At 40.7% G+C, this 26,809-nt stretch overlaps 1 protein-coding gene across 4 annotated transcripts in view; it reads left to right on the plus strand.

The window, feature by feature from the left end:
• Positions 1-26,809, plus strand: part of PTPRM (protein tyrosine phosphatase receptor type M) — a 745,411-nt gene that overhangs the window by 337,515 nt on the left and 381,087 nt on the right. For all 4 annotated transcript variants that reach the window (XM_087869969.1, XM_087869970.1, XM_045781827.2 and 1 more), the window contains exons 6-7: positions 16,267-16,441; positions 21,787-22,080. In XM_087869969.1, the coding sequence (XP_087726095.1) occupies positions 16,267-16,441; positions 21,787-22,080 (469 nt within the window). The remainder of the gene's footprint in view (positions 1-16,266; positions 16,442-21,786; positions 22,081-26,809) is intronic.

Consider the following 26,809-nt stretch of genomic DNA (forward strand, 5'->3'; position numbering starts at 1 on the left):
TTCATAGAAATAGAAAAGGAAATTGGATGGTGTTACTACGAAGTACTCTATTAGAACACTGGTTGCAGTGTAGCAGCTAGAATAGTACCTGTCACATAACAAATACGCAGGAGATACCTGCTCCTGGCACTTAGTTTACTGACTGCCTGAACAAATCATGAGTCTCCTCCAGGTGAGTCTCAAAGGCCCATAGTGGGACCAGGAAAGCAGGCACAAAACACAGACACAGAATCTGTCTTCCTGGGATGCTTGTTTGATGGATACGGTTCATCTCCAAGGGACGGTTTGGACAAGAGAAGGGGCGTATAGAACCTAGTGATGTCCCTTTTGCTATTTCAGAGTATGCAGCAAATATCATGCAGAGTTAGAGTAATTTTGGAAGCAAATGTGATTAATATGTCATCTTTTCTAAACCTTTATTTCTTGTACCTTTCCCCTGGGTGCTTTTTTCCCCCCTCTGTTGTAAAATTTTGTTCTCTAATTCACCCCTTAGAAAAAAATTCCTGCCACAGGACTTCAGTTAAAGGTAATAGAAATATACCTCTCAAGGACAATGTGTTTGAGTCCTCAGTATGACAACAGACCTGTGTCATAGTAATTGATAGATGAACCCACCTCACTCCTTTTTTTTTTTTTTTTGGAATGGCATGTAATTCAGTATGAGCTCTTAAATTAGGAAGACTGATTTTCTAAGAATAATGTTCACTTAGGATTAAAACTTTTGTAGTTGTTAGCCTAGAGACTTTTTTTTTCTTTTGAGAGTTTGATATATAATTCCACTTAACTGGGTATAAGTTACCCAATTGTGAAAACAGTATTTTTCACAGTGTAATACATTTCTCATATTTCTTTTCTGAGCTAGATTTTTAGACTTTCGTGGGGCTTTTTTGAGAGACGAAAAGGAAAATCTTTAGATTTTTGTAACTTAAAGTGGTTCTTGTAAGAATAGGTCCTCTGACCTACTGTAGAATTTGATTTATGAATGAATAAATTATAAATTATATTGCTAGTATTTATATCACTGACTTTAAGAGATACGTTTGAAATAAAAAAAAATTACAACTCCATTTACTGAGCACTGCTGTGTCCTGCTAGGCTATGTTCAGGCATTTTTTTCTCTGAACTGGTCCATAGGAGCACTCTCTTATATGCCCATAGAAAAAGAAACAGGCTTGGGAAGGTTTGGTAGTTTTTCCAGCAGCACATTGCTAGTAACAAGAGCTAGGATTTGAACCAGGCCATCTAACTCCAGAATGTACATTCTTAACTATAATGCCTCTTGCATAGTACAAAGGCCTAGACGTTTCCTTGTGGATTCATAAACATCATGTCGTAATTTACGTGATAGCTTTTATCAGAATTTAAAATTAAAATTCTATTCATGTGTGTGGATGTTGCCTTGGCTTTTTTGTTAGGGAATGTATGTTTGGTCAACCTTTCTCTGTGGCTTTTAGTTTCCTTTATAGATTATAAGGGGAAAAAAAGCAGAACTGTGTATCAGACCAATTTTGCTATTATATATAAAAGCCATAAAATGATTTGAAAAGAAGTAAAATTATGGTTCCCTTGGCAAGCTTAACTTGGGTATTTTACACCATATATATTAAAGCATAAATTTAACATCCCTTACCAGCGTAGAAAATACCAGGAACGCACGAAGGGGACTGTACTCAGTTGCTATGGGAACCATGTGCTCCTTAAAACTTTGAGTGGTTGAAATTACATCCATTATTGTTTTAGTTGAATATCCATATATATATGATACAATATGCACATTCAGACTGAAACCATCAAAAGCCTTCAAAGCATATACCGTATGTTTTAATTTAGTATGATTTTGGATTAGCTTCATTTAAAGGTAAAGATTTATTTTACATCAATGAAACAGTATGACTTACCAAGGAAGATTCCAGGAGGCATTAATTAATAGCTTTTATTTTGTGATGTTATCTAACTCAGTCAAAAAGAGATATAAATAGCTGGTGCTTCAAGAAGGATGCCCCAGGAAAAGCTGGAGCAGCAGTCAGAGAGCTTTGTCCTCTATAGCAATCTACAGGTCTCCGGGCCAGGATGGAAAATGGTACTTGAAGACTGTGGGTCAGGGTGGTTCAGTTCGGAGGGCAAGAGAAAGGCATCAACTAGTCCTCTTAAGGGCTGCTTACTTTGGGCCCGGAGCCATAAATCCTGTGCAAGCAATTATTTTTTTGCTGTTTTTCTCAAATTCATCAAATGGTGCATTTGTTTCTCTTGCTTCCAAGAATCCATAGCTATGTCACGAGAAGAGAAGACAGAGGTGGCTGTGCTCTGGAATTTCTGTGATTGAGGGCTGAGAATACTAACACTCTGCCTTTCTATCTCCTTTTACTGAGCCAGGCCTTGGACTGACGGTCCTGGAGAGTTTGGACACTGTTAGGATCTCTAGGGTTTTTTTTTTTGGTTTTTTTTTTTTTTCCTCTTTCTCTCTCTCTCTCTCTCTCTCTCTCTCTCTCTCTCTCTCTTTGTAAGGAGAGGGAAAATGGAACTGTCGTAAGTGGGAGGTGTACGTACCTACCGCAGGCGGCCGGCAGTCCTGGAAGGTCTTTAGTCCCGTCATCGGGCATCATTAAAGAAAGGAAGGAGAGAAGTTTACTTAAGTCTTTCCTTGAGATGAAAAGAAAATTTAGTAACTTCTGATGGGTTTTAATTTTAAAAATGCCTGTTGGACTGTAGAAGTGTGACTCAGTGTGAGGCAAGACCTGGATATTTTTGGTTGGTGCACAGCGGCCGCCGGGCAGTTCCTACAGAGGATGAACTTTGAGATCATAAAGCAGATTGTTATTCTCTTCTGCATCCCTCCTACTTATAAAACTGCCATCCTCCATTCCCTTCATGCGAAAGAAAGGGCACTGGCTCTTGTCCAAGTGTAATAAAATTGTTTGTCTCTGTTAGAAGAAGTGATGTCCTCTAAGCACAAAGGACAAGTGTCTAATGGATTTTCTGTTTATTCTTAAGATTTGGAAGCCCATTATTACTTTCCTTCAAGAAATGTATATTATACACTTTCCGCATGCTAGGTGTGTTAGTTAGGCAAATATTGCCAAAGATCCAGGCCGCTAACCCTGGGATATGACTTCCACTGGTCAAAGTGCACTTTCTCTTCTACTGGTGGTGGTACCGTCACCATATAAATGAAAAGCTTGATGCTTGCACAGGAAGTGCATGACACCTAGACAAAATAGTTCCACAGCATTGGAATATTTCTAAGCCAGCAGCAGAATCATTTGGGGAAATCATCATGGTTAAAATTGTTGTTCGGAAACAAAAAAATGAGCGATTCTTTTCTTAACTGCTTCCTTGAAGAAAAGTTTCTTTTCGCTTTTATCATAGAAATTGTGAATATACAGAGAGGCAGAGAGATAATGGAAGAGGCTTAATATACGCAGCGCCCCACTTCAACACCTAACAATACGTGGCCAATTGCTGCCGCTCTCTTTCCACCTGCCCCCCCTCTGATTGCTCTGCAGCAATCCCAGTCGTCATATCATTTAACTTGTAAATGTTTCTCTAAGACAAGGGCTGGCAAACATTTTCTGTAAAGGGCCAGATAGTAAATTTTGCAGGCCAGACGGGCTTTGTTACAACTGCACAGCTCTGCTGTTGTAGCGGGAAGCAGCCCCAGACAACACGCACATGAAGGAGAATGGCCATTTTCAGTGCCGCTCTGTGTATGGACACTGACATTTGAATTTCATATGATTTTCATTGTCACAAAATAGTATCCTTGCTTTGTTTTTTTAATCATTAAAAAAATGTACAAACCATTCCCAGCTTTCGAGCGTTAGAAAACAGGTGACTGGCTGGATTGAGCCTCAGACCCCTGCTCTAAAAGATAAGAGCCCTTAAAATAATAATAAACACCGTGCATGCCCTGGAAAAATAGTCAGTGTTCAGATTTCCCTGACTGTCTTATAACCTTATTTCTTTTAGCCGTTTGTTTGCATTGTGATAGCAGCGAAGTTAACATTTTGCAACCGGACAATGAGTGTCTTAAGTGCTTTTTGTCTTTAGGTTCTTCAACCACTTAACCTCCCTTTTGGGGTGGTCGTGGTTGTTGCTGGAACTGCGTTTGTCCTGTACAGTTTCCCATATTTTGAGTTCTGCTCAAAACTTTTGTTGCCCTCTGGGAGTGTCATTTAATATGTTCTTCTGACTATAGTGTTTCTTGAAAGTTATGTTCCTTTTTGTGATGTTATCAGCTACTGATGACCACTCCTACATTCATTAATTCATTAAGGCTGGCAGAATGGCTCCGTGATATCAGTCCTTCTTGGTTTAGTAGCTAGAATACTTCCAAAAAGAAAAGCTCTCCCATATCAAATACTGAGTTACCCTAATATGGAAACAATAAAGGGAAGATGGTATAAGTGCTTGTTACTTTGTCTTTTTCAGCACGTTTTCAAAAATAATGAGGTGGTTCACTAGCGTTGCTAAAAAGTAACCGAGGGGTTATTACTATTATTGTTATTGTCGCCAGTGTCTTGGTCATCATCATCGCCACATTGTCGTCACTGTCATTGTCATCAACTTGTGGATTTAAACACATTTGATGTATTTTGATCCGTCACACGTATGATCTTCATTGCCGCTCATATACATGGGGCTTGCTCAGGTGGGGGAGCCTTGTCCTGGGCCGTGTCAGATGGCTTTCTTACTTTCTGGTGTGACAGTATATTCCAGGCTTATATTTTACGTTTTCTACCTCAATGACCTGGAGTTGACCGTTTCTCCAGGGAGCCCTGATTTTGTTTAGTGGGAACTGGTCATTAGAAATTACAGTCCGAGCATAAGAGGTACTCATCACTACACTGTTTTGTCTCTGGATCTTCCCATTGGGCAGAGCTAGGGTATATACGTATGCACACATAAATACATTTAAAAACATGTCCTGAGATCATATTGACAATTTCAGTTGAAATTCAGAACTACTAGGCTTTTAGCCTCCTTTATCTTGTATCTTTAGCTTTGTCCAGCTGTGTTCTCAGGAAGAGTCGTGTACTTTAAGGCATATTGATTGGGAAAAAGTGATGTTCTTAGCCAGCCATGTTGAAGACTAGCCCCATCTTCTAGATCGTGAGCGATTATGCAGGCACTGCCATCTTCCCCATATTAGAGAGCCATTATTACAGTTTTGAAGGAAACAGGGTCGATTCCTTGCCTCGCAAACCCAAACCTTTAAACTAACCGAAAATGTCAGTCAGTGTCAGGCCTCTGAGTCTCCTCTGGCTGAGTTGATCTAGTCAATAGTGGGATATTTCAGTTTAAGACTATAGAACTTCTAATTGCATTGGTTTCTGACTACTGCATTTATTGTGTATATCCTCTATTGTTTGGATGAACTTCTCTGTAAAATTTAAACAAAAGTTCGTTAAATAACATTATTCAAATATTACAAATACATAATGAAATGGACGACGTCTAAATATCCGCATGAGATTCTAAATTGCTATAATCAAATTTTTACTTGAAAATACCTATAAGACTATTACATGTTCAAAGAATATGCAGCTTCAGATATCTGCATGTTTCTTTGGCTTTCTGTATGTTTTTTAGCCAATTTTAGTATACTCGTCAGTGTATATTCATTGTATATGACAATGTAAGTAAGAACTTCTAGTTCTACTCTTCCAAACTGGTAAATATTTGGGTTGGCTTGGTTATGGCCTAGAAATCAAAGGTCAACAGTATCTTAGTTATTAAAATAATATATATATATATATATATATATATATATATATATATATATATATATAGTCTCCAGAAGGTAGAATTGTTGAGGTATTCAATTATTATTGGATTTAGATTATAAAATGTTTTCAACATGTTTATTCCAGACCTTGCTGATATTATTGTGATCCCAGTGGTAAGACTTTCCGTCAGTGTCGTCCAAATGCGTGCCTTTGCCAGAGGGATAACCCAGACTATTTTCCCTACTGAATAAATGGAGGTGCAGCTCATCCCCAGCTGATTGGCTCAGGAAGGGTGACTGGCCAGTATCTCCTCCAGGCTTGTGCACTCAGAGCAGCTTCAAAATACCTAGGATTGACTAATTTGTTCCAAGTGCCGCTAACATCCCAGACCTCAATTTCTTTCAATCATTGCTCTGATTATGGCAAAACTATTTCCAAAAGACTTAATATGTATCTTTTTTATGGTAAATTACTGCCCATTTAGAAGTCCTACAGTCAGTCCCTTGCATAAAGAAGATTGTAAGTCTAATTTAAATGACTATCAGGACCTTTTTTCCTAGCATGCTCAAATTGAAATACATGCCTGTTTAAAGATACTCTAGCTTCTATACAAAGCCGTATTTAACCCACTAAGATCATTTCCTCTCAGACCTGGCCATTATGGTGGTTTCATTAAGTTAACAAAAGATAGGTCAGCAATTTCTTTAACAACCCTGGACATTCAGGTGCCAGGTTCTGCATCAGGTATGGGGTTTTGTTCCTGACAGGCATGTCCTAGGCTCTCTTCCACCATGAACTCTGATATGCTAAAGAACAATCTGGATGCCCATCCTTGGCAATGCCACATTGTCCTGCTGTAAGGCTTTTGAGAACATGGAGCACCAGTCCTTGGCAGGGCTGCCTCTCCCTAACTCTGTGAGAATGTAGAGAAGAACCAGCTGATTCACTGTCTCTACCCAGTGTACATTTTCACTGTTTCGTTTAGCAATAACAGAAAGTGTCCCATAGGCTCTGAGATGCTCAGGAGTACGGGAGGTTCTGAACACGTTGTCCTATGTGTCACCCCTGTCACGGGGAGAGACACACTGGGAAAGGAATTACATGCCTTTTCACGCCTCCCTGAATCAGAGAAAAGGGGCCGCTGTTCCCCGTACTTCCCTGTTTGATTCTGGCCCGAGGAAGCCTATCTGTGGGCCAAAAGGCATCTCTATGTCAGGAGGGAGGCTCACCTGCTTCTGGACCACGGTTGACCGCAGGTAACTGAAACCAGGAGTAAGGGAGGACCGCTGTAGCGCAAACACAGAAAGTCAAAAAGGAGTGGAGAGAAGTTGGGTGAGGCGACAGAAGAGAGGGAGCACAGCAGAGGAAGGGCTCAAAGACGGCGAGGACTGAGGCAGGCAGAGGCTCAGAGATGAGAGAAGACCAAAGGCCCGAAATTGAGAGAAAGTCATAACTCACAGGGAGGAAAGACCCACTTTTTGGACGGTGTTTATTTGTCTCTGCTGAAATTCTGACATTGATACTTTAGTAACAGTCTCCTTGTTTCCTGAAGCTGACATATACTCAGGTCACAGCCTGATGCTGCATCCCCTGCCCACGTTCCTGCCCTCATTTCATCCCATCACGTGGGCAGTTTCTCTTCTCACAGCCTCACTGGAAGGGTGAGTACAGAACAGTAAGTGATTCTGAGGGAGAGACCACATTCACATAACTTTTACTACACATATTGCTGTAATTGTGCTGTGTTATTAGTCATTGTTAGTAATCTCTTACTGTGCCTAATTTATAAATCAAACTTTATTATAGGTGTGTATGTATGTGTAGGAGGAAAGATAGTATATTTAGGGTTCAGAACTATCCGTGGTTTCAGGCATGCACTGGGGTGTTGGAACACACCCCCAGGAAATAAGGGGGGAACAACTGAATCCCCCCCCCCTGTTTTTCTTTGTCACTTTTCCCTCTTTCTTTTATTCTTCCAGTCTTCACACTTTCCTCTCCTGTTGCTCTCCTGCCTCATTGAGACTTTCATGGTTTGTTCTCCACTCATTTGGTTCACGTTGTGTGACGCCTCGATGTTCGCCAGTCTGTAGGCACCTGTTCCACTTGCATTTTCACAGTGGGATTTTTCTGCCTGTATGAAATTACTGGTGATGCCACAAATGTAAATGATATGTATCAACCTGAGTGATTTATCTTCCAGATATTTTAATATTGCCATGTGTCCCTAATTCTAAATATACATTTTAGCATAAATGCATGTTCTTCAGTTAAATTATCTTAAGCACACTTAATCTTATTTAGTTTGGTTTATCTATTCCATTCTTAGAAATAGCCACTTACAGATACTGAATATGTGATTTCAAGGAATATCCTTGTCTTGTGGGAGGGGGTTAGTGTAGACTGCGTCTCAGAATATTACAGGGAATTTATCATTCTGGAAAATATTAAAAATGGGATTCATTTTAATTTTAAAATTCTACCTGGTAGGAGAATAACTGAATTTGTACTGTGGAAGCCACACAGTACCACAAAAATAAATATAATTTTTTTCTCAATATTTGCTCTTTTACGCAAGATAAGCTGAGGGTTTTTTCCCCCTACTTTATACTGTTTTGGAAATATTGTAAGAAAAGATCAGTGATTCAGGCCAGTTCTCTATCCTATTTGATCTGTTTGTAATATCTGAAAGGAGTTGGAAAATAACTTGATTTTAGAAGCCATCTGAACTCTTGTTAAAAAATAATTCTTTTTTTTAAAAATTTTATTTATTTATTCATGAGAGACAGAGGCAGAGGGAGAAGCAGGCTCCCCACTGAGCAGGGAGCCCGATGTGGGGCTTGATCCCAGGACCCCAGGTTCATGACCTGAGCCGAAGGCAGACGCTGAACCATCTGAGCCACCCAGGCACCCTTTAAAAACAGTTCTTATAAATAGATAATTAACTCTCTTAAAGCTTTTTATGTTATTCATAAAAAAAAACCTTAAAATTTTTCATTCCCTTTAAACCAATAATTTTAGGAATACAAATTGTCCTAACATAATTTATGACAGTAAAGCATGTGAATAATTTCAATGTATAGTGATAAAGAAATATATACATAAATAATGGCTATAGCTATAAAGTGGGAGACATTAAAAAGCATGTTTTTTGAAACCATCTAAGATAAGTATGAAAATATCCATAGATTTCACAGAGATAACACACACACACACACACACACACACAACAACCACCATTTCAAATTTTATTTAAATGAAAATAATGCATCAGAAAAAAATAAATGAAAATACCTTAAAATATTTACAATATTTATCTTTGAGTGGATTATGTCTAGTTTTCTAAATGGCTATATTTTTTTGTATTTTTATATTTAAAACAAGTTTCTACAATAAACCTTAGATTTTAAAAATCCATGGCTCTTTTTATTGTCCATAAGAATCTATTTTGTGTGGGTCTGCCCTGTGCCGGATGTCTCTGGTGGCTTGTAGACATCTGCGATGCCCTGCCCTCGCATTGCATGTTGGCTCCCCCCCACCCGGTTGAATAGAGCCCTCCTCTCTTGCTTTCCTCTTCTGCCCCTGCTTGGACGTAGCAGGTCGGCTTTGCATCTCTCCTTCTATTCTCCGTTCAACTCACCAAGTCCATTTTACCTATTTTTTGCAATCATTGTTAACCTGCACTCCAGATTATTTTAGGACAGTCTTCAAATAAAGGTGCAAAAGCTGGAGTTTACGCTGTTGATCTGTAGTAGGTAGTGATGATGTAATATGCATAAAATGAAGTTTGCCGTTTTGACCATGTGCAAGAGCACAATTCAGTGGTTAAGTACATTCACAATGTGATGTAACCGTTCCCACTATTTATTTCCAAAACTTTTCTATCACCTGAAACAAAATCTATTAAGAAATAACTCCTATTCCCTCTCCCCCCACCCCTGGTAACCTTCATTCTACTTTCTGTCTCTATGAATTTGCTCATTCTAGATCGCTCATATAAGTGGAATCATACCATAGTTGTCCATAGTGACTGGTTTATTCACCTAACATGATGTGGTCAAGGTTTATCCATGTTGTGGCATGTGTCTGAATGTCCTTCCTGTTTAAGGCTAAAGGATAGTGCATGGCCTGCACAGGCCACCTTTTGTTAATACATCCAGCCATCAACGGACACTTAGGTTGTCGTCCACCTTTTGGTTATTGCGAATAATGCCGCTGTGAACATTGCCATATAAGTATGTCTTTGAGTACCTGTTTTCAATTCTTTTGGTTTATATTTAGAAGTAGAATTACTGAATAATACGATAATTCTGTTTAGCTTTTTGAGGTCTTGCCAGACTGTTTTCCACAGAGACTGCATCATTTTATAATCCCACCAGCAATGTGCAGGGTTCCCGTTTCTCTACATCCTTGACAACTTGTTATTTTAAATTTTTAATTTTTTTTGGATGATAGCCATCCTGCTGGATGTAAAGTGGTATTTCATTGTGGTTTTGATATGTATTTCCCTATTGGCCAAAGATGTTGAGCATCTTTTCGTATACTCATAAGCCATCTGTATATCTTCTTTGGGGGAAATGTCTTTTTAATTTCTTTGCCCATTAAAAAAAATTGAGTATCGTTGACACATGTTACATTAGTTCCAGGTGTACAACGTAGTGATTCAGCTTCTCTATACGTAATGCTGTGCTCACCACAAGTGTACCTACCATCTGTCACCACACAACACTATTCCAGGATCATTGACTGTATTCTCTATGTTGTGCCTTGACTTACTCATTCCGTAACTGTAAGGCTGTATCTCCCACTCCCCTTCACCCATTTTGTCCCTCTTTCTACCTCCTTCCCTCTGACAGCTGTCAGTTTGTTCTCTGTATTTATGGGTCTGATTCTGCCGTTTGTTTGTTTATTCATTGTTTTGTTGTTTAGATTCCATATATGAATGAAATCATATGGTATTTGTCTTTTCCTGTCTGACTTATTTCACTGAGCATAATGTCCTCTAAGTTCATCCATGTTGTCATAGATCCTTTGCCCATTTTTAAATTGGATTGTTTGTTTCTTGTTGTTGCTTTTGGTTGAAGGACTTCTTTATGTATTCAAGATCTTAATCCCTATCATGTATGTGATTTGTGAATATTTTCTTCCACTCTCCATTGTTTTAATCTCCTTTGATGTACAAAGTTTTTAATTTTGATAGTCCAGTCTGTTTTTTTCTTTTGTTGCCTGTGATTTTGCTATCTTATTTAAGAAATCCGTTCCGAATCTAACATCATGAAGGTTTTCCCTATGTTTTTCTTCTAAGATACTTAAAGTTTTAGATCTTAATTTTAGATATTTGATCTATTTGAAGTTAATTTTTGTATGCAGTGAAAGATAAGGGCCCAACTTTATTCTTTTGCCTGGATATCCAGTTTTCCCAATACCAATTGCTGAAGACTGTCATTTCCCCATTGAGTGGTCTGGGCACCCTTGTCGAAAATCCACTGACCACGTATGTAAGGGTTTGTTTCTGGGCTCCCTACTCTGTTCCATTGTGTATCTGTCCTTATGCTAGTGCCATGCTGTACTTTTGATTACTACAGCTTTGTAGTAAGTTTTGAAGTTGAAAAGTATGAAGTCTTTCAACTTTGTTCTTTTGTTTTGTCTACAGTGATGGCCTGTGAATAGAACTTTTGCTAGCCCTTGAGCCCTAAACCTATCTTAAGATGTGCTTGTAGCTCTGACAAATCAGGATGCAGGACTACTGTACATCTGTGAAAAACCACAGGCTTTTTCATTATCCTGATGGTCACTATATCAGTGTCCTATTGCTTCTTTAACAAATTACCAAAGATGTAGTTCTAAAGTCGGAAGTCCTCATATAAGGTGATGGCAAGGCTGTCTCCTCCCGGAACGTGTAGGGGAGAATCTGTCCCTTACCTTTCGTAGCTTGTTGGAGACCTCCTTCATTTCTTGGCTCATGATCCCTTCCTCCTTTTTCAAAATACATCATCCAGCCTTTGTTTCTGTGGTCACAATTCCTTCTTCTGCATTTGACTCTCTTACCTTGTGATTCCGTTGGGCCCATCTGGATAATTTAGTATTCAGGGTTACTAGGATAATTGTCCCTTCTCCAGATTCTTATTTTAATCACATCTGCAAACTTCCTTTTGCTATGCATAGAGAGCACATTCACAAGGGAACTAGGCAGTAGACATCTTTGGGGACTATTATTCTGCCTACCTCAATCATGATGAGTGGGCAGTGTTGCTGACAGAGGGACACGAAGAATCTCTAAAACATCTTTGTTTTCTGTATTGGTCTCCCTTATAAATAAGGACCAGTTACCCAGTTTTAGGACCTGGAGTATAAATGTATTAATTGAGCAACTTCTATTTCTGTTCTACCTATGGAGCATTGTTTCATTGGAACATTAGAACTGGGGCTATGATTTTTAGAGTCAGCAAATATTTATTGAGTTTTATTTCTTGTGCACTCATATGCACTCATTGAATAAGATCTGTTTCTTGACTGTGAAGACATTCTAGTCTCCTACAAAAGGAAGGCGTTACTGCTATATAACACACTTTTTATCCATTTTAGCTTCTAAATATTTTTAGAATCCTAAATATCTTTAGAATCCTTTCCTCCCTCTCTCTCATCCCTCTTTGTGTCATTTTTTGATTTCTTAAAAAAAATTACCAATTTCCCTTGACATCAGTTGGGATCCCACATTTTTTCCTTCAGTCTGTTACTGTACCCATAGACGTGCTCATGTCACCCTTTTACCTAAAATCTTTACATTCCTGGCATCAGGGTAAACTGTAATCCTCATATTCCTTGGTGTGGCCATATTGTGCTTATCCTTCTAGCCTCATCACCTGCCATTCCAGACGCTCTTTGTTCTAGCTGCATGGAGTCAGTTGTACTTCCTATATCGTTCCATGCTCTCTTGGCTCTTGACTTTTGCAAAGCTCTCCTCACTCACTGGGCTCTATTTCTCCTCCTTCCCTGCCTGAGAAACACCTGTGCATCCTGCAGCCTGGCCTCAAGTAGTGCTTTCTAGAAGGCTGCCCCAACCTCTCACCCTTCTCCAATGTGGACCCCTTTTCCTAGGTTTGCTGTGTTATGCAGTTTATTACTCTGTACTCTAAACATTGCCTTACTTGGCAGTTTTTCTCACCAGACTGTAAATTTGGTTAGGTAAGGGATCTTTTAATTCCATTCTACCTGTAATTAATACAGTGCCTGCCTCAGAGATTTTTATTAAGTGCTGGCTAAATGAATGCTTGGGTCCATGTACCTTTGAATGATTTAATACAAAATGACCTGCAGATTTGAGCAAGAGCTATGATTTGGTATGGATCCTAAGCTAAAAGTATGATTAGTTAGCACTTGGGTTCTCTTTCCTATGTACTATTTCTTTTGAAGAAACGGAGTCTGATTTTCGGTGTGACCCAGTACATGGGATTCAAAAAGAAAGCCCGAGTCCTGAGAGTTGATGTATTAGAGTCGTGTGGAGTTAGTTTGAAGCAGTTTACTTTAAAGAATAAATCTCTGGCATGGAGACAACAACTGTGAAATAATACTCCTCTCAACATATGTATAAATCCAAAACAGAGGTTTTCTTAAGCTTGAGAGCCCTCACCGCAGCCTTGAACGGCTGTGATGATCAATAAGTACATACTTCCAAATTCTTTTGAATGAACATTCTTTTGAAGTAGGCATATTCTAGTAGGAAAAATACTCCAGGATTACTATGGAAGCATATTCTTACAAGATCCATGCCACAAGTGAGTAAATAAATGAGTAGATAGCCTTTTTTTGTTGCTGTTATTAATAAAAGAGATACAGATATGAAATCTGCCTTTATTTTTTTTTCATATTACAAATTTGTATTATTTAATTTCAACTGAGCTTTCACTGCTGCTTGGCAAATGTTCTTTTTTTAAATCTTGTTATTCACATATAATGTATTATTTGTCTTTTTCCAAACTAAAAATAAAACAAAACAAATCTAATCTCCAAGTTTGAAAGAAAAAAAAAAGCCCTAAAGAAAGGTTGCTGGAGGGGGAGGGGAGGTGGGAGGGATGGGGCCGCTGGGAGATGCACATTGAGGAGGGTATGTGTTGTGGGGACCGCTGTGTATTGTGTAAGACTGATGAGTCACAGACTTGTACCCCTAACTGCATTTGATAGAGTTAGTAGATCTGAGGTTACTCCTAGTGGTAGAATTGGATTGTTTATTTATTTGCGAGAAAGGTTGGGAGACTACAGAGAGGAATGCCGTCTCCCGTTGTATTAATTAATGATGCCAGACTAATTCTATTTTGTTTCGTTTTCCTAACTCCTTGGTGTACTCTGTCCGACCAAATTTGGGGGATTTACTAAAAACCAGGACAGACATAAGACATGTAAGTTATCTGTGGAACTTCATACTCTGATCTATAACTTTTTAAGCTATTAACAAAGCCGCTGTGATGGCAAGCACTAAAGGTGATGGTGGAACTCTTCTTCCCCACTCCCGATGTTTCCTTCCCTGCGGCAGGAACTGTACCAGTGCAGCACTCTGATGCCTGTTCTCTGCTCAAGCGGGAGCTGCCTGGGAAGGAAGCTGTGAGCATGCACAGCCCAGCCCCTTCTTTGGGAGCTAACCCCCTATAGGAGCCCTGTTCTTCCATTCTGTGAGTTTTGCGGCAGCACCCAACATGTGGGAGGCCTCTGTGCTTTTCTAAGGTGGCCTGTGGCCGGGTGGGTGAGTCTGTTTAATTCTGTGCTTCAGTATTAGCAAGCCCATTGTTTGCATTTCAGCCATATTCTGTAATACCAGGTTCACAGGTAATAAAAGTGGTACTTTGACAGCCTGTCCGCCTTCCTCCTTGACCTCATCACTCAGTTGGTCCAGAAGTTGGGTGGGGATGTGTGGTGCCAGTCATTAAGCCTTTGTGTATATCTTTCAATTCTCACAAGTGCCCTGCAAGTGAGTTGTATCATCTTGTTGCGGATGAGGGAAGGGAGGCTCCAAGAAGGTGACTCACTTTGAAGTTAGCTTTGGCACCCTGGTCAATCTGACCCCAAATTCATGTCCGTTAGGGCATACTGCCAAAGGAAAAAATCACAGATAAAAGCTTTTAAAAGACATTGCATAGTATAAATCACCGAGTCATATAGATGAGTTTTATTATGTGTAGCTTAGCATTTTCATACTCGTACATAAAAACACTGTAATAGAGCCTGCAAGTCCCTGGTTTCGTAGGTGCTTCCTTACCTCCCTGGTTCCACCAGCTGCCTTCATTTCGTCCAAAGCTTTCAGTTCTCTCTGACCATCTCGGGCTTCCTGCTGGGTTTCCACCCACTAGATAGAATGCCCCCTCTCTCCAAGCCTCTCCCTTTGCCTGGTTAGCTCCTCCTCGCCCTTCAGATTTCAGCTCACTTCCTCAGACTGGCCTCCCACAGCCGCCATATCTAAAGATGGTGATTTCTGCCAGCCATCTGATCTGTCCCTTCCCCACCCTGGCCATCACTTGTCATTCTGTGTTTATTTCCAGCCTAGACTTCCCACTAATTAAAGTGGCATGGGCACCATAACTGCTCTTCTGTCATTCCCCACTGTGAGCCTCATGTCTTAACACAGTTGATGGCACCTGGTTGGCACCCAAAATGGATTCTGAGTGAGCAAAGTGCTTGGCATCCTGCATTAGCCGTAGGGTCTGTGCCCATTATCTTTTACTCAGTGCTTGCAAATGACATATTAAAGATAGCCTCTTTCCTGGGAATTGTAAACAACTACTAAGAACTAAAATCTGTAGCCTTCTTATGAGACTCTAAACTATAGGAAGCATAGAATGGATTTCGAAGGCTACATAGCTAAAGACGTACTTAATGTGTTGAGGGTGGTGTAAGACAAAGCTGCTGCAGGGAGGGAACATCCTTTATGTGGTTTTGAAACCCTGGGATGGGGAACAAACTTCTCTGTAGCATTTCAGTATCAGGTAATATTAAGCATCTACGTGGTTTTTGTATCCTGGAAGAACATCATAAAGCTTAGAATAGTCCATCTGACCTGTTCGGTAAGGAATATGTTAATACCTACTTATGTCTTTAATGTAATTCTTAATAAATTATTTATTTGTTCATAGATAAAATGAGGTCAGCCATAGGGTAGTGTGTGAATTAATTTTGTTTCCAGCCAAGCATAAAAACACAGGATAAAGTGGCATGAAAATACCAAATGGTGATCGTTTGGGCTCAAATAAAGAATTTTTCCATATGCATTTTTCTACTCCTGGTGAGCTCACTTAACATAATTAATATCTTGAAGGGGCAAAGGCAAGACATTTCTGCACACTTAATTTTGCATCCCTCAATCTTGAAAGTGTTGATCATGGCAGAATTTCGGTTTCCCGGCCAGCTGTTCCCCTACAACTAGTGCCCCTGGGTAATAAACCACGGAACCCAGATCCACGTGGAAAGAACACGGATAACATGCCATCACATGTCTCGCTGGTTCGATATGACAGCTGATATTGTCTCTTTTTGTCCCCCCCCCCCATTTATACAGGGCATTGATGTGCGCGATGCTCCTCTCAAGGACATAAAGGTGACTAGTTCCCGGCGATTCATAGCTTCCTTTAATGTCGTGAATACAACAAAACGAGACGCTGGGAAGTACCGCTGCATGATTCGCACCGAAGGAGGTGTTGGGATATCAAACTATGCGGAATTGGTAGTTAAAGGTATTTAACGTATTTTTATGCCCCTAAATAGTCTATTAAAATAGACATGTCAGATGGTTGTGAGTTCATTATTTGTTTAAAGCGAAAACTTATCCTTGTCTATTTCCAAACAGTAGCTTGGTGACAGGCTATATTGATGGATTGCATTTTAAGTACAAATTTTGCACGTGAGCAATATTTTTGAAAAATGTATTTTATTTATGTTGGTTTAGTTGCATACAAAAGCACTGAATGTGCTCTTGGCAAGTTCTTCTGCCAACTCTGTATACAGAGATTACAACCTATAAATTTTTGTAAGGAATGAATATTTTTTTACTGATAGAAAATCACTTAAAATGCAGATACTCACCAGCCGGGGTGTTTATGATGGCAGGGTGCTTAATAAACTGAAGCGGTGCTGGTGTGAAAATGCTCAGGCACGTCACACAAGCCGTGTTGATAACACTGAGTTAACGTTCATAATGTCGCACTTCGGTTCCATTACTACATTGTGCATGACTGAAAAATTGAGTCATTATATTCAGGGAGGTGGGATGTGAGGGGAAAAAAAAAGAGGGGAAATAAGTTTCCATTTCTGGTCTAATGCTTTTTCTTTTGTGGGCTGAGGAGTTTATGGTATTAAACTGCTAGGGCAATTCTTGGTCCCAGACAGAATAACTTGGACTTGAGATGTACTGTGAGGCAGTTTTAGATGATGTGTGGCAGGCCATTGCTGTTTTGTCCTAGGAGAACAGAATGATGCCTATTTTTGGAAAATTTTCCCCTGTATTTGTTAAATATGAAACATAAAGCTGATATCTTCTGGATGGGTTCTTCCTTGTATGAGCAAATTTCTCTGTGCAAGCAGTTTTAAAGACCACGGGGTTCAAACTCCAGAGCTAGCTATGTGGGCATGGGCCAAGGGCTTGCCCCCTCTGTGCTTCTGTTTCCTCATGTCTAAAATAGACATGAATAAAGTCACCTACACCGTAGGGTGATCAGGAAGGTCAAGTGCAAAAAGTATATGAGTGGCACTTAGAACAGCATACGCCGTAAGCAGCCAGCGCCTGTTACGGCCATGATGGGGAAGAGAGCGGGGAGAGTCTCACCCTCTGCTCCTGTACATCAGGGAGCTTCATTTAGGAATGTTTGTCACTGCCCTCTTTCCAAGTTTTAAAACCTAAATGCCTGCCCCGCTGTATTTCCCTGCCCCCACCGCACCTGTATTAAATGAAAATCTCTGAGGGCACAGCCTCTGTTTTAAAATCTATAGGCGATTTTGGCATATGCCTCTGTCGTGAAATCCCTGCTGCCATATTAGTTACTCCTGGCTTACGAGAGAAATATTTATCGGTGAGCCTGCCCCCCAGCAGCAATGACTGATGTTATACACGTTGAAATATCTACTCCGCTAATATATTTTGCCACAGCAGATTCTCAGGAATTTTTGTTTGTGGTGAAACTGCAGGGGGTCTGCTTGGACTTGAGTTGAGGTTTAGTAGCCGTGAGAAAACTAACTCTGTGTCTGCAGAGGGCTCTCTGGGAAGCGCGGAGTCGCAGAGTAGAAAATGGGCACCGTTTCCCAACAAATCCAGGAAAGCAGCGGCCTCAGTGTTCCGTGGCTGAGTTCTTTATTATCATTATTAGTACTTAATGTTCCTCCCGGCTCAGTTCTCTGTGATCGTGTTCCATTTTCTGATTGATAGTTGCTACAGCGTTTCGCTCTGACCAGCCCTGTTCTTGAGGCATCGGGCTTCATTATCAGGAGAATGTAAATCTAGGAACCTTGCTAAAAATGGCCTCTGTGGAAAAGTTCATTTGTTGGGTGGCGTCAGTAAATCATTAATTTCTAGTCTTCCAGCACAAACGTGTGCACAAAGAATGAGTGGGTTGTGATTCACATTTACGCAGCACATTTTCCTGTCTGAGGACAGCATACTGGTAGCTTGGCTCATTGTGATAAAAATGTCCAGGCACCTCTTTTCATCTCTGCACACGACCAGAGCCGGGGACAGCCGGCTTGCAGTTGTGGCTCAAATCTGAAATTTGACTTCTCCTCCATTTATAATTTGATGGCCATATTTTTCATATCATTTATATTTTAAAGTGAGATAACATGCTGAATTATACTAGCATGTTATACTTAATAAAGTATTACCTTGAGATAATTACTTTAAAATATGCAGTGACACTTTTGAGGCCACTTGTATATAATTTAACTCCTTTTTATATGCATGTAATATTTGGAGTGTTGATCTTCTAAAAATGGGAAAAACTAACGTCTGTAGAGTTTGTAATTTTCTTAAGGTCACATACTGATTTGGCCCCCCTAAAGAAACCCACATCACTTTTTAACTGTCACTCCTATCTTATTCATGCTTACCACTGCTTTTAATAATCTGGGACATAAAAAATATTTCATAGAATCTCCACAATTCGTGTATATATGCATGTATATCAGTATCATTTAATTATGTGAGACTGTGTTAGGCATTCACAAATGTTTATCATTAGATACATGTGCACATATCTGTACGTGTATAAATTCTTTCATTGCTGATTTGGTTTAGAATTACAGTTGACCCTTGAACAACGCAAGAGTTAGAGGTGTCAACCCCTGTGTAGTGAAAATCTACATATAGCTTTTGACTCCCCAGAAACTTAACTCCTAACCTATTGTTGACTGGAATGCTTACCGATAACATAAGCAGTCAATTAACACACATTTTGTTTTGTTTTTGTTTTTGTTTTTAAGATTTTGTTTATTTATTTGACAGAGAAAGACAGCAAGAGAAGGAACACAAACAAGGGGAGAGGGAGAGGGAGAAGCAGGCTTCCCGCCGAGCAGGGAGCCCGATGTGGGGCTCGATCCCAGGACGCTGGGATCATGACCTGAGCCGAGGGCAGACGCTTTATGGCTGAGCCACCCAGGTGCCCCATAACACACATTTTGTATGTGTATTATATACTGTATTCTTACAGTAACCTGGAGAAAAGAAAATGTTAATAAAATCATGAGGAAGAGAAAATACATTTACAGTACTGCAGAAACTCCGTGTATAAGGGGGCCCGTGCAGTTCAAACCATGTTGTTCAAGGGTCAACTATACTTTAATTGTGAACTTTCACTTGAATCATGTATTTTAATTTTCTTTCTGTCACTTAGTAGAGATGGAATTCCTTCCTTCCTTTCTTCCTTCCTTCACTTTGGGAAAAATTATTCAAAATTTAAATATTGACTTATTCTTGTATGGATTCTTCTAGCAACCCAAAAGTCCCTTGGAATGTCTATTGCAATTGTTCCAGGTTCTAGTGGAATCTTTCATTTGATTGCACATATTTGATACTTTCCCTCATGGGGAATTAATAGAGAAAATAGTCTCAGGTCAAGCAAGCATTAAAGACATGTCTATTTTAGGATACTAGTAACAACATCCTAAATGAATTGGTGTGCTCACTAACCGTCGTGGCCTTGCCCCTGAGTTATATTTTGAATGGCAGTTCAGCAACCCTTGCTAGCATTTGCAACTTCAAAGTTATTAACTGCCCTTTCAGCCTGGCTACATAACTGCCTTAGGATATACTATTAAAGGCCCATTTCATGTCTCGGTTCAAGGAATCGCCTAATGATATAAATTGATGTTAAATCATGATGAGTTGAGTAAGAACTGTTTAAAGAAATGAAGAGCTAGCACAAAGTTGTAGTTTATAAACAATAGGAACAATATTTTAGTAAGTTTACATGAATTTTGTAGTCTTTCAAATACAATTCATCCTTTAGTGTTTATTTTGACTCTGTCTACTGAGATTTCCCAGCTATTGTTGAAAGTCAGTAAGATTCATCGCACCTTGAATACAGAATAAGAACAAAGACACCCCCACCCAACAAAGAGAACTGTTGCTATTGGTATCTTAGTCTAGGGGTCCACCAGGTATCATCTCAAGGGCCAAGGTCAGATGGTCCTAGCTGCCATGAGATCCCTTTCAGCAGGAAACAGAACCGTGATCAGTTGATTGTCTGCTGCAGAGCTCACAGAATTTGCAGATAGAAGCCAGCATATGCCAGCAACAGAACATAGCAGGCTTTATTTTTTGTGCATTCAGATATGCTAACTGAGGAGTTGAAACACATACACACACACAGCCCAAAAAGACACAAACCACCTGTGGAAACATGCCTGAAAAAAAAATCAGAAAGGGAGCCAAACCATAAAAGACACTGAACTTTAGGAAACAAACTGAGGGTTGTAGGAGGGGAGGTGGGGGGGATAGGGTAGCTGAGTGATGGGCCTTAAGGAGGGCATCTGATGGAATGAGCACTGGGTGTTATATGCAACTGATGAATCACTAAGCTCTACCTCTGAAACGAAAAAAAAAGTCACTAGATCTTACATTTTTTTTCCTCAGATGGAAATTCATGAAGATAGAAATACGCTATTGTGCACAGTTACCTCCTTTCCCAGTATCATGTACAGTGACATTGGGCATATAGGGTCCTTCACCTGGTGCCTGGCAGGCCGTTCTACCAACACCTCACTGCTAGACGGGGCAACTATTTAAAACAAGATTGTCTCTTTCTCCCTTCTCAATGATGTAGAAAAAGAGTCCATCTCAGGTTTTAAACAATGAAAAAGACTTTCTTAGGTTGAAAGAGTATTTCATTGATTGCTTAGAATTTTACCAAACTGGGCATGGCTTGCACTTTGCTTTAGAGCTTCTCTTTCTACTCGCTGCTTTCATAAGACTCATACTGGAGGCTCCTTGCACAGCAGCAGGGATGGGCTTTATTACCCACACGTCTTACTTCTCCTGTGGCTGAATGAGTCCACTGGGATGGTGTTTTGGGCAAGAAGTCATCCTGGAAATGCATTTATGATGAGAGAAACTATAATTCTGGCCATGTTTTAAAACTGATGATATCTGTGGAATAATAAATATAAGGAAACTGAATTTAATGAGATAGGTAACCAGCACCTGTGATGATTTTGAAGTCAATCTCAATAAGGAAGTGGGCGATAAAGTGCCTCCTAGGGCTTAAGTACTACCATTGCGAGAACTTTAGCAAGTTACTTTTAGTGGGGAAGAAAAGTCCTTTGAGCCTGAGAAAAATGAGTTGTGTCCTAAAACAAACTGGGGGTATCCCTACTTGAGCAAGCTTAGGTTTGAAAGATGGTTTATTTCACAAATTTGAACATTGTGAAAGTCTTCACCAGTATGCTTTTTCTTAATAACCTCAACAAAACCATTCTCTTCACTTCATTCCTGACATGTTCACAGCTTCCGTATTTTAATAATTGGTGTACGTTGAGCTGCTTTAAAACAGAAGAGCAACGTGTCTGAAAGATGGCTCTCTGATTTCCCTTCCAGAGCCCCCCGTTCCCATTGCTCCACCTCAGCTGGCCTCCGTGGGGGCAACCTACCTCTGGATTCAACTCAACGCCAACTCCATCAATGGGGACGGGCCCATTGTGGCCCGAGAGGTGGAGTACTGCACGGCAAGCGGGAGCTGGAACGACCGACAGCCGGTGGATTCCACGAGTTACAAAATCGGGCACCTCGACCCGGACACGGAGTACGAGATCAGTGTGCTGCTCACCAGGCCGGGCGAGGGCGGCACTGGGTCTCCTGGGCCAGCTCTCAGAACCAGAACCAAGTGTGCCGGTGAGTAAGGGACACCTCGGGCGAGTCGGTACCGTCTTTCTGGGTGTTGACGTGCAGCATGGTGTTTATTAGGTGGTTAATACGCTTCCCCAGCTCTGTCAGCATCCTCCACGGGAACGAATAATTCCCTTCGCCTCTGGACGGTAGCCCGCCAGCCTGTGGGCTTTGGGACCTCAAGGCTTGGTATCTTCAGGTAACCTCTACCTCCTTTTTTACTATTTTTATTTACGCTTTCCTGTGAGTATCATCGAGTTGGTGCAGGAATTCTCCCTACAGTTGACAGAAACTGTCTCCTTTAATGATGTCTGCGCATAGGTCAGATCCTCTCACCCTGGTCCCCTTGTTTTATGTTCACCGTTAATGTGCTTTTAGCCTGGAGGGGCATTGGAATAATAGATTCTATCCTAGAGATAGCTTTAAAGCTGTGTTTTTATTGATGGATATTTAATGGAGGGGCTGCTTGCCAATGACACGGGGCCCATTTGTAAAATAAGCCAGGGTGATTTGTGGGCCGCCTGCCGTCTTCAAGTTGAGATTATAAAGTTCTAATTGACTGTGCTGAACCCGGTTCACAGCTTAAATAAAGTAGGGTTGATGGAGGGAGAAATGTAGCGTCTTATAAAAATCAAAACCTAAAGAAAAGCTCCCAGAGAGGCGATAGTGCTGTGTCTGTATGGCTACTTCTCTGCTAGGGAAGTAGAGAGAAATAATATATTGGGACACTCAAGCGTTCTTTCCTCAGTTACGTGAAGAATCTCTGTATTGGATGGTGGGCTGAGGGGAGGCGATTCAGTAAATTTTTATGGAATTAATTGATTCTGCAGATAGCGTTACTTAAGTAGACACAGCCATATGTGTCATTTCTTTTTTAAGTTTTGAAAGTTCTCAAAGCACAGTCTGGCCCTGGCTGGTAGGAGAAATGATGAAAGCTGAACAGCTGTAGATGTTCCATTTTTTCCTTTGTAATAGGTTGTATATTGCTTCCGCAAGTTCAACGCTCGTGGGCGAAGTCTGTTCTTGAGGTGGTGGTGGTGTTGAATTTCACAGAAAAGGGAACAGCCACCTTCTGGGGATGAGTGCTGGGCCGGTTCTAGCCACCCCTGCGTCTGTTTTGCTGCCCCACTGCCGGCTGTGGGGTCCCTGGAGCGAACTGCGGCTCTGGACTGGCCCTTCACACAGCCTGGGCTGCCGGGCCCAAAGACAAAGGAGTTTGAAAACGCTTTCTCTTCCTCACGTCTCCAAACGATGGCATCTCCTCTGTCTCTGTAGTTGAATCAAACTGCCTTTCTTTTTTGTGACATAATTTCTGATATGATCCCATCTGTTTCAGGGCAAACAGTAGCGATGTATAACACCAGATAGATCATTTCACAGTAGAGGCATTGCTTTCGAACCTGTTATTGATTTGATAACTGCCTTGTGAAGGCTCCCGGCAGACGCTGACACCCCCTTATTATGGGTGGGGACACGGGAGCCTGCAGGACCCTCTGTCCTCCAGGCATGCTCCGTGAGCGGCACGGTTAGTGCTAGTTCACTTCAGTGTGATTTTAAGGAATCCTATTTTGGGCACAACAATATATAGTCTCCCTCTCTGTCCAAAAAAGGGTTAGAATTCCATTGTCTAGACTGGAGAGAGGACGCCATCTGTTTCATTCTTGTCACTAACAACCCCGCCTACTTAATGTTTTCCGCCCTGTTCTCCCTTACAGATTTTGTCCTGTCTCTTGGGTTTTCTGCGTGTACATTTCAGCTACTGACACAACTGTAATATACATTTCCCCTGAATATAATGCTTGGATTTTTTTTATTGCTGCCTGAAGTGTGGATGTATAACTCTCAAAGAGACAGCATACCTTTTATCACAGATTGGCAGTATTTTTAAAATAAATTAAAACCAATTTTGAATTGATATTTGCATTCCAACACTATGCCTTCAGAAGTATTCAACCTCACGTAAGCATGGAAGCCTAATGACGAAGCATGCTCTTCAGTTTTTGCAGCCCGAGGTTGACATGACTCCTGGAGGGTCATGCGCGGACCTGGAACACGGTCAAAATAGCTGTGGTTGGACAAGTCAGTCTTAGGAAATAGGAGTGTGTTAGGTCGGAGAGTCAGAGCTAGAAACAAGAGGGGGGAGGCATTGGAGGTGGGTGAGGAAAGTGAAGTCAAATTTCTCTTTATGAAAAAAAAATAGTTTCACCCTTTCTTGACCTGAGGCTTTTGAGAAAAAGTGAAGATAAGACTGCTGTCTGTGGCTGACGAGCAATGGGGCACGGTGGAAGGCGTGAGGTACAAGGAGGGACACAGGGGCTGCAGACTAGAGACTAGACAGTCTGGGATGGTCCCCAACTGTCACTTGGATGGTTGTGAGCATTTGGGGCTCACAGAGAGCAAGTCATGGAGCTTACAAGCTGGGAGGGCCTCTAAGCATTCTGCGAAGTAGATGGAAATTGTCCTTGGCCAGCCTTGAACAGTGGATGATTCTAATAGGGTGATACGTAGCAGGAGTAATTGCACATTCATCCTGTGTGGTTTAAAACCCAACAGTACTACTGTGGAATTACAGTAATAAAATTACGCCGCAGCATATATAAAAGAGATTGAGAATTTGGCTTAAATGCATAGGAATCTACAATATGACCCATATCACTCTGGACTGTTATTTCCTTACCACCATTCCCCCCACCAGACACACACACACACACACACACACACTCTACTATAATCTTAGGTTGCATAAGAAAGTCAAACACCCATGTTGAAGGAGGTGATAGTCTTATGGTACCAGAGCTAATTAGCCTCCCAATAATTATCACACTGATTTCCGCTCCCTGCATTTTAAGAAAGAGAGCACGAAATGGACTATACTCTAGGGATAGCACCCAGGTTAGGAAAGGTTCTGGAACCTTGCTCTACCAATGAGGAATGATGAAAAGAATTTAGAAGGGTGATGGAGGAGAACAGAGGGTCTGTACAAATTTGACAAGCACTGAATCATGAGTAGTGAGTTTCCAGTGGCTGACCCGTTCACGCAGAACCCGACATTGCAGAAGGTGATTTCCGTATTCAGAAAAGGGTTGAACTGGCTGACCCTGCAGATGTCTTTGACATGAAGATTCTGTGATTCATGTGTTGTCCTCTTTCTAAGGAGATGATCCATCGTATGTTTCTGCCCTGAAAGTCTTTGACTTTCATTTTTATTTTATCCTTGTCCAGAAACTCCGTTCTTGTGCTTATCCAGTCCTGCTCTGCCGACCCATGGAGGGAGGTCTGTGATGATGCTTACAAAAGTTTGAGCAGAAAGGGGGGAAATAGTGAGTTTTTAATACTGCTACATAGATTAAATTTGAAGAAATGACTCCTATTTTGAGATACGCTGCCTGGTTTTTGTGTTAAAGTATCCCTTTTACTAAATGATGATGCTGGAGGGTATAGAGCCACAGTCAGCAGCTGAAAACACAGACTTGGGACCCTGCTGCCAGGGACTGAGTTCTGGCTCTGCCCGGAGCTGTACACGGGACCACAGGAAAACTGCTGATCTTCTCTTGACTTCCATTGCTTTATCTGTAAAACAGGGCTGATGACAAAAATATGTATCTTGGGACACCTGGGTGGCTCAGTCGGTTAAGTGTCTGCCTTCATCTCAGGTCATGATCTCAGGGTCCTGGGATCGAGTCCCACATGGGGCTCCTTGCTCACTGGGGAGTTTGATTCTCCTTCTGCCTGCCGCTCCCCTGCTTGTGCTCTCTCTCTCTCTCTCTCTCACTGTGACAAAAAAAAATAAATAAATAAAATCTTAAAATATATATAAATATATATATATATATATATATATATATATATATATATATATATATATGTATTTCTTATAGTGTGGCCATGAAGCCTTACTGAGCTACTGTGTGTAAGGTTCCTAGAACAGAACCTGACATATAGCAAATGGTCAATAAAAGTTAACTGCCATTTTAAAAAAATATTTTAACATTTTTTAACATTTTCAATCAAAATAATTGGATCTTAGCAACCTGATTTCATTGCCCTAGATGTGTTACAAATATTACCTACCTGGTAAATTGAAAATCTGAGGACCAGTTTTATAGTACGGGCTCATAGAATTCTCTGCAGTGGAGCACTGCGTTCATGACACGTGTCATTCTCTCGTTTCTTCTATTAAATCTGTTTCTTTTGGACAAGCTCTCCATTTCCATTTATGTGTTGCACCAGTGAGACCTGTCCTGTCGTGTTTTGGTGACACCCATGAAAATGTATTTCGCTTCTTGCATTAAAATGGCAGGATCAGTATTTATTGTCCTTCTCTGGGCAATGGAATTGATTTTCATGTGGGGATAGTAGACACAATCTCATTACCTGGTCTGATTTCTTTCAAGAATTGTATGGTAGCACACTTCCAGAGCTCTTGCTGCTTATGTTTCTGAAAATTATTTTCAAATATATGCACAGGCACTCCACATGTGACCTTGATCAAATCACTTAGCTTCTCTGGTTCTGTCTCCTTATCTTTAAATAAGGGCAGTGACATCTGCCCTGATTGTATCAGAGGTGTTTGTGAAGATCAGGTCAGATATTATCTGTAAAGGGATTTTACAAGTGATAAAATGTTCTGCCTATATGGGGTATTTTAAAAAAAATGATTATAGTAAGGAGCTAGTTTCAAGATTTACACATATACCCAGGTATTTTTTCTAATTTTGCAGTTCAGCTGTAGTTG

This window comes from Ursus americanus, chromosome 19 (genome assembly GCF_024610735.1).
Source record: "Ursus americanus isolate L20-20 chromosome 19, mUrsAme1.1.p, whole genome shotgun sequence".
Lineage (NCBI taxonomy): Eukaryota > Metazoa > Chordata > Mammalia > Carnivora > Ursidae > Ursus > Ursus americanus.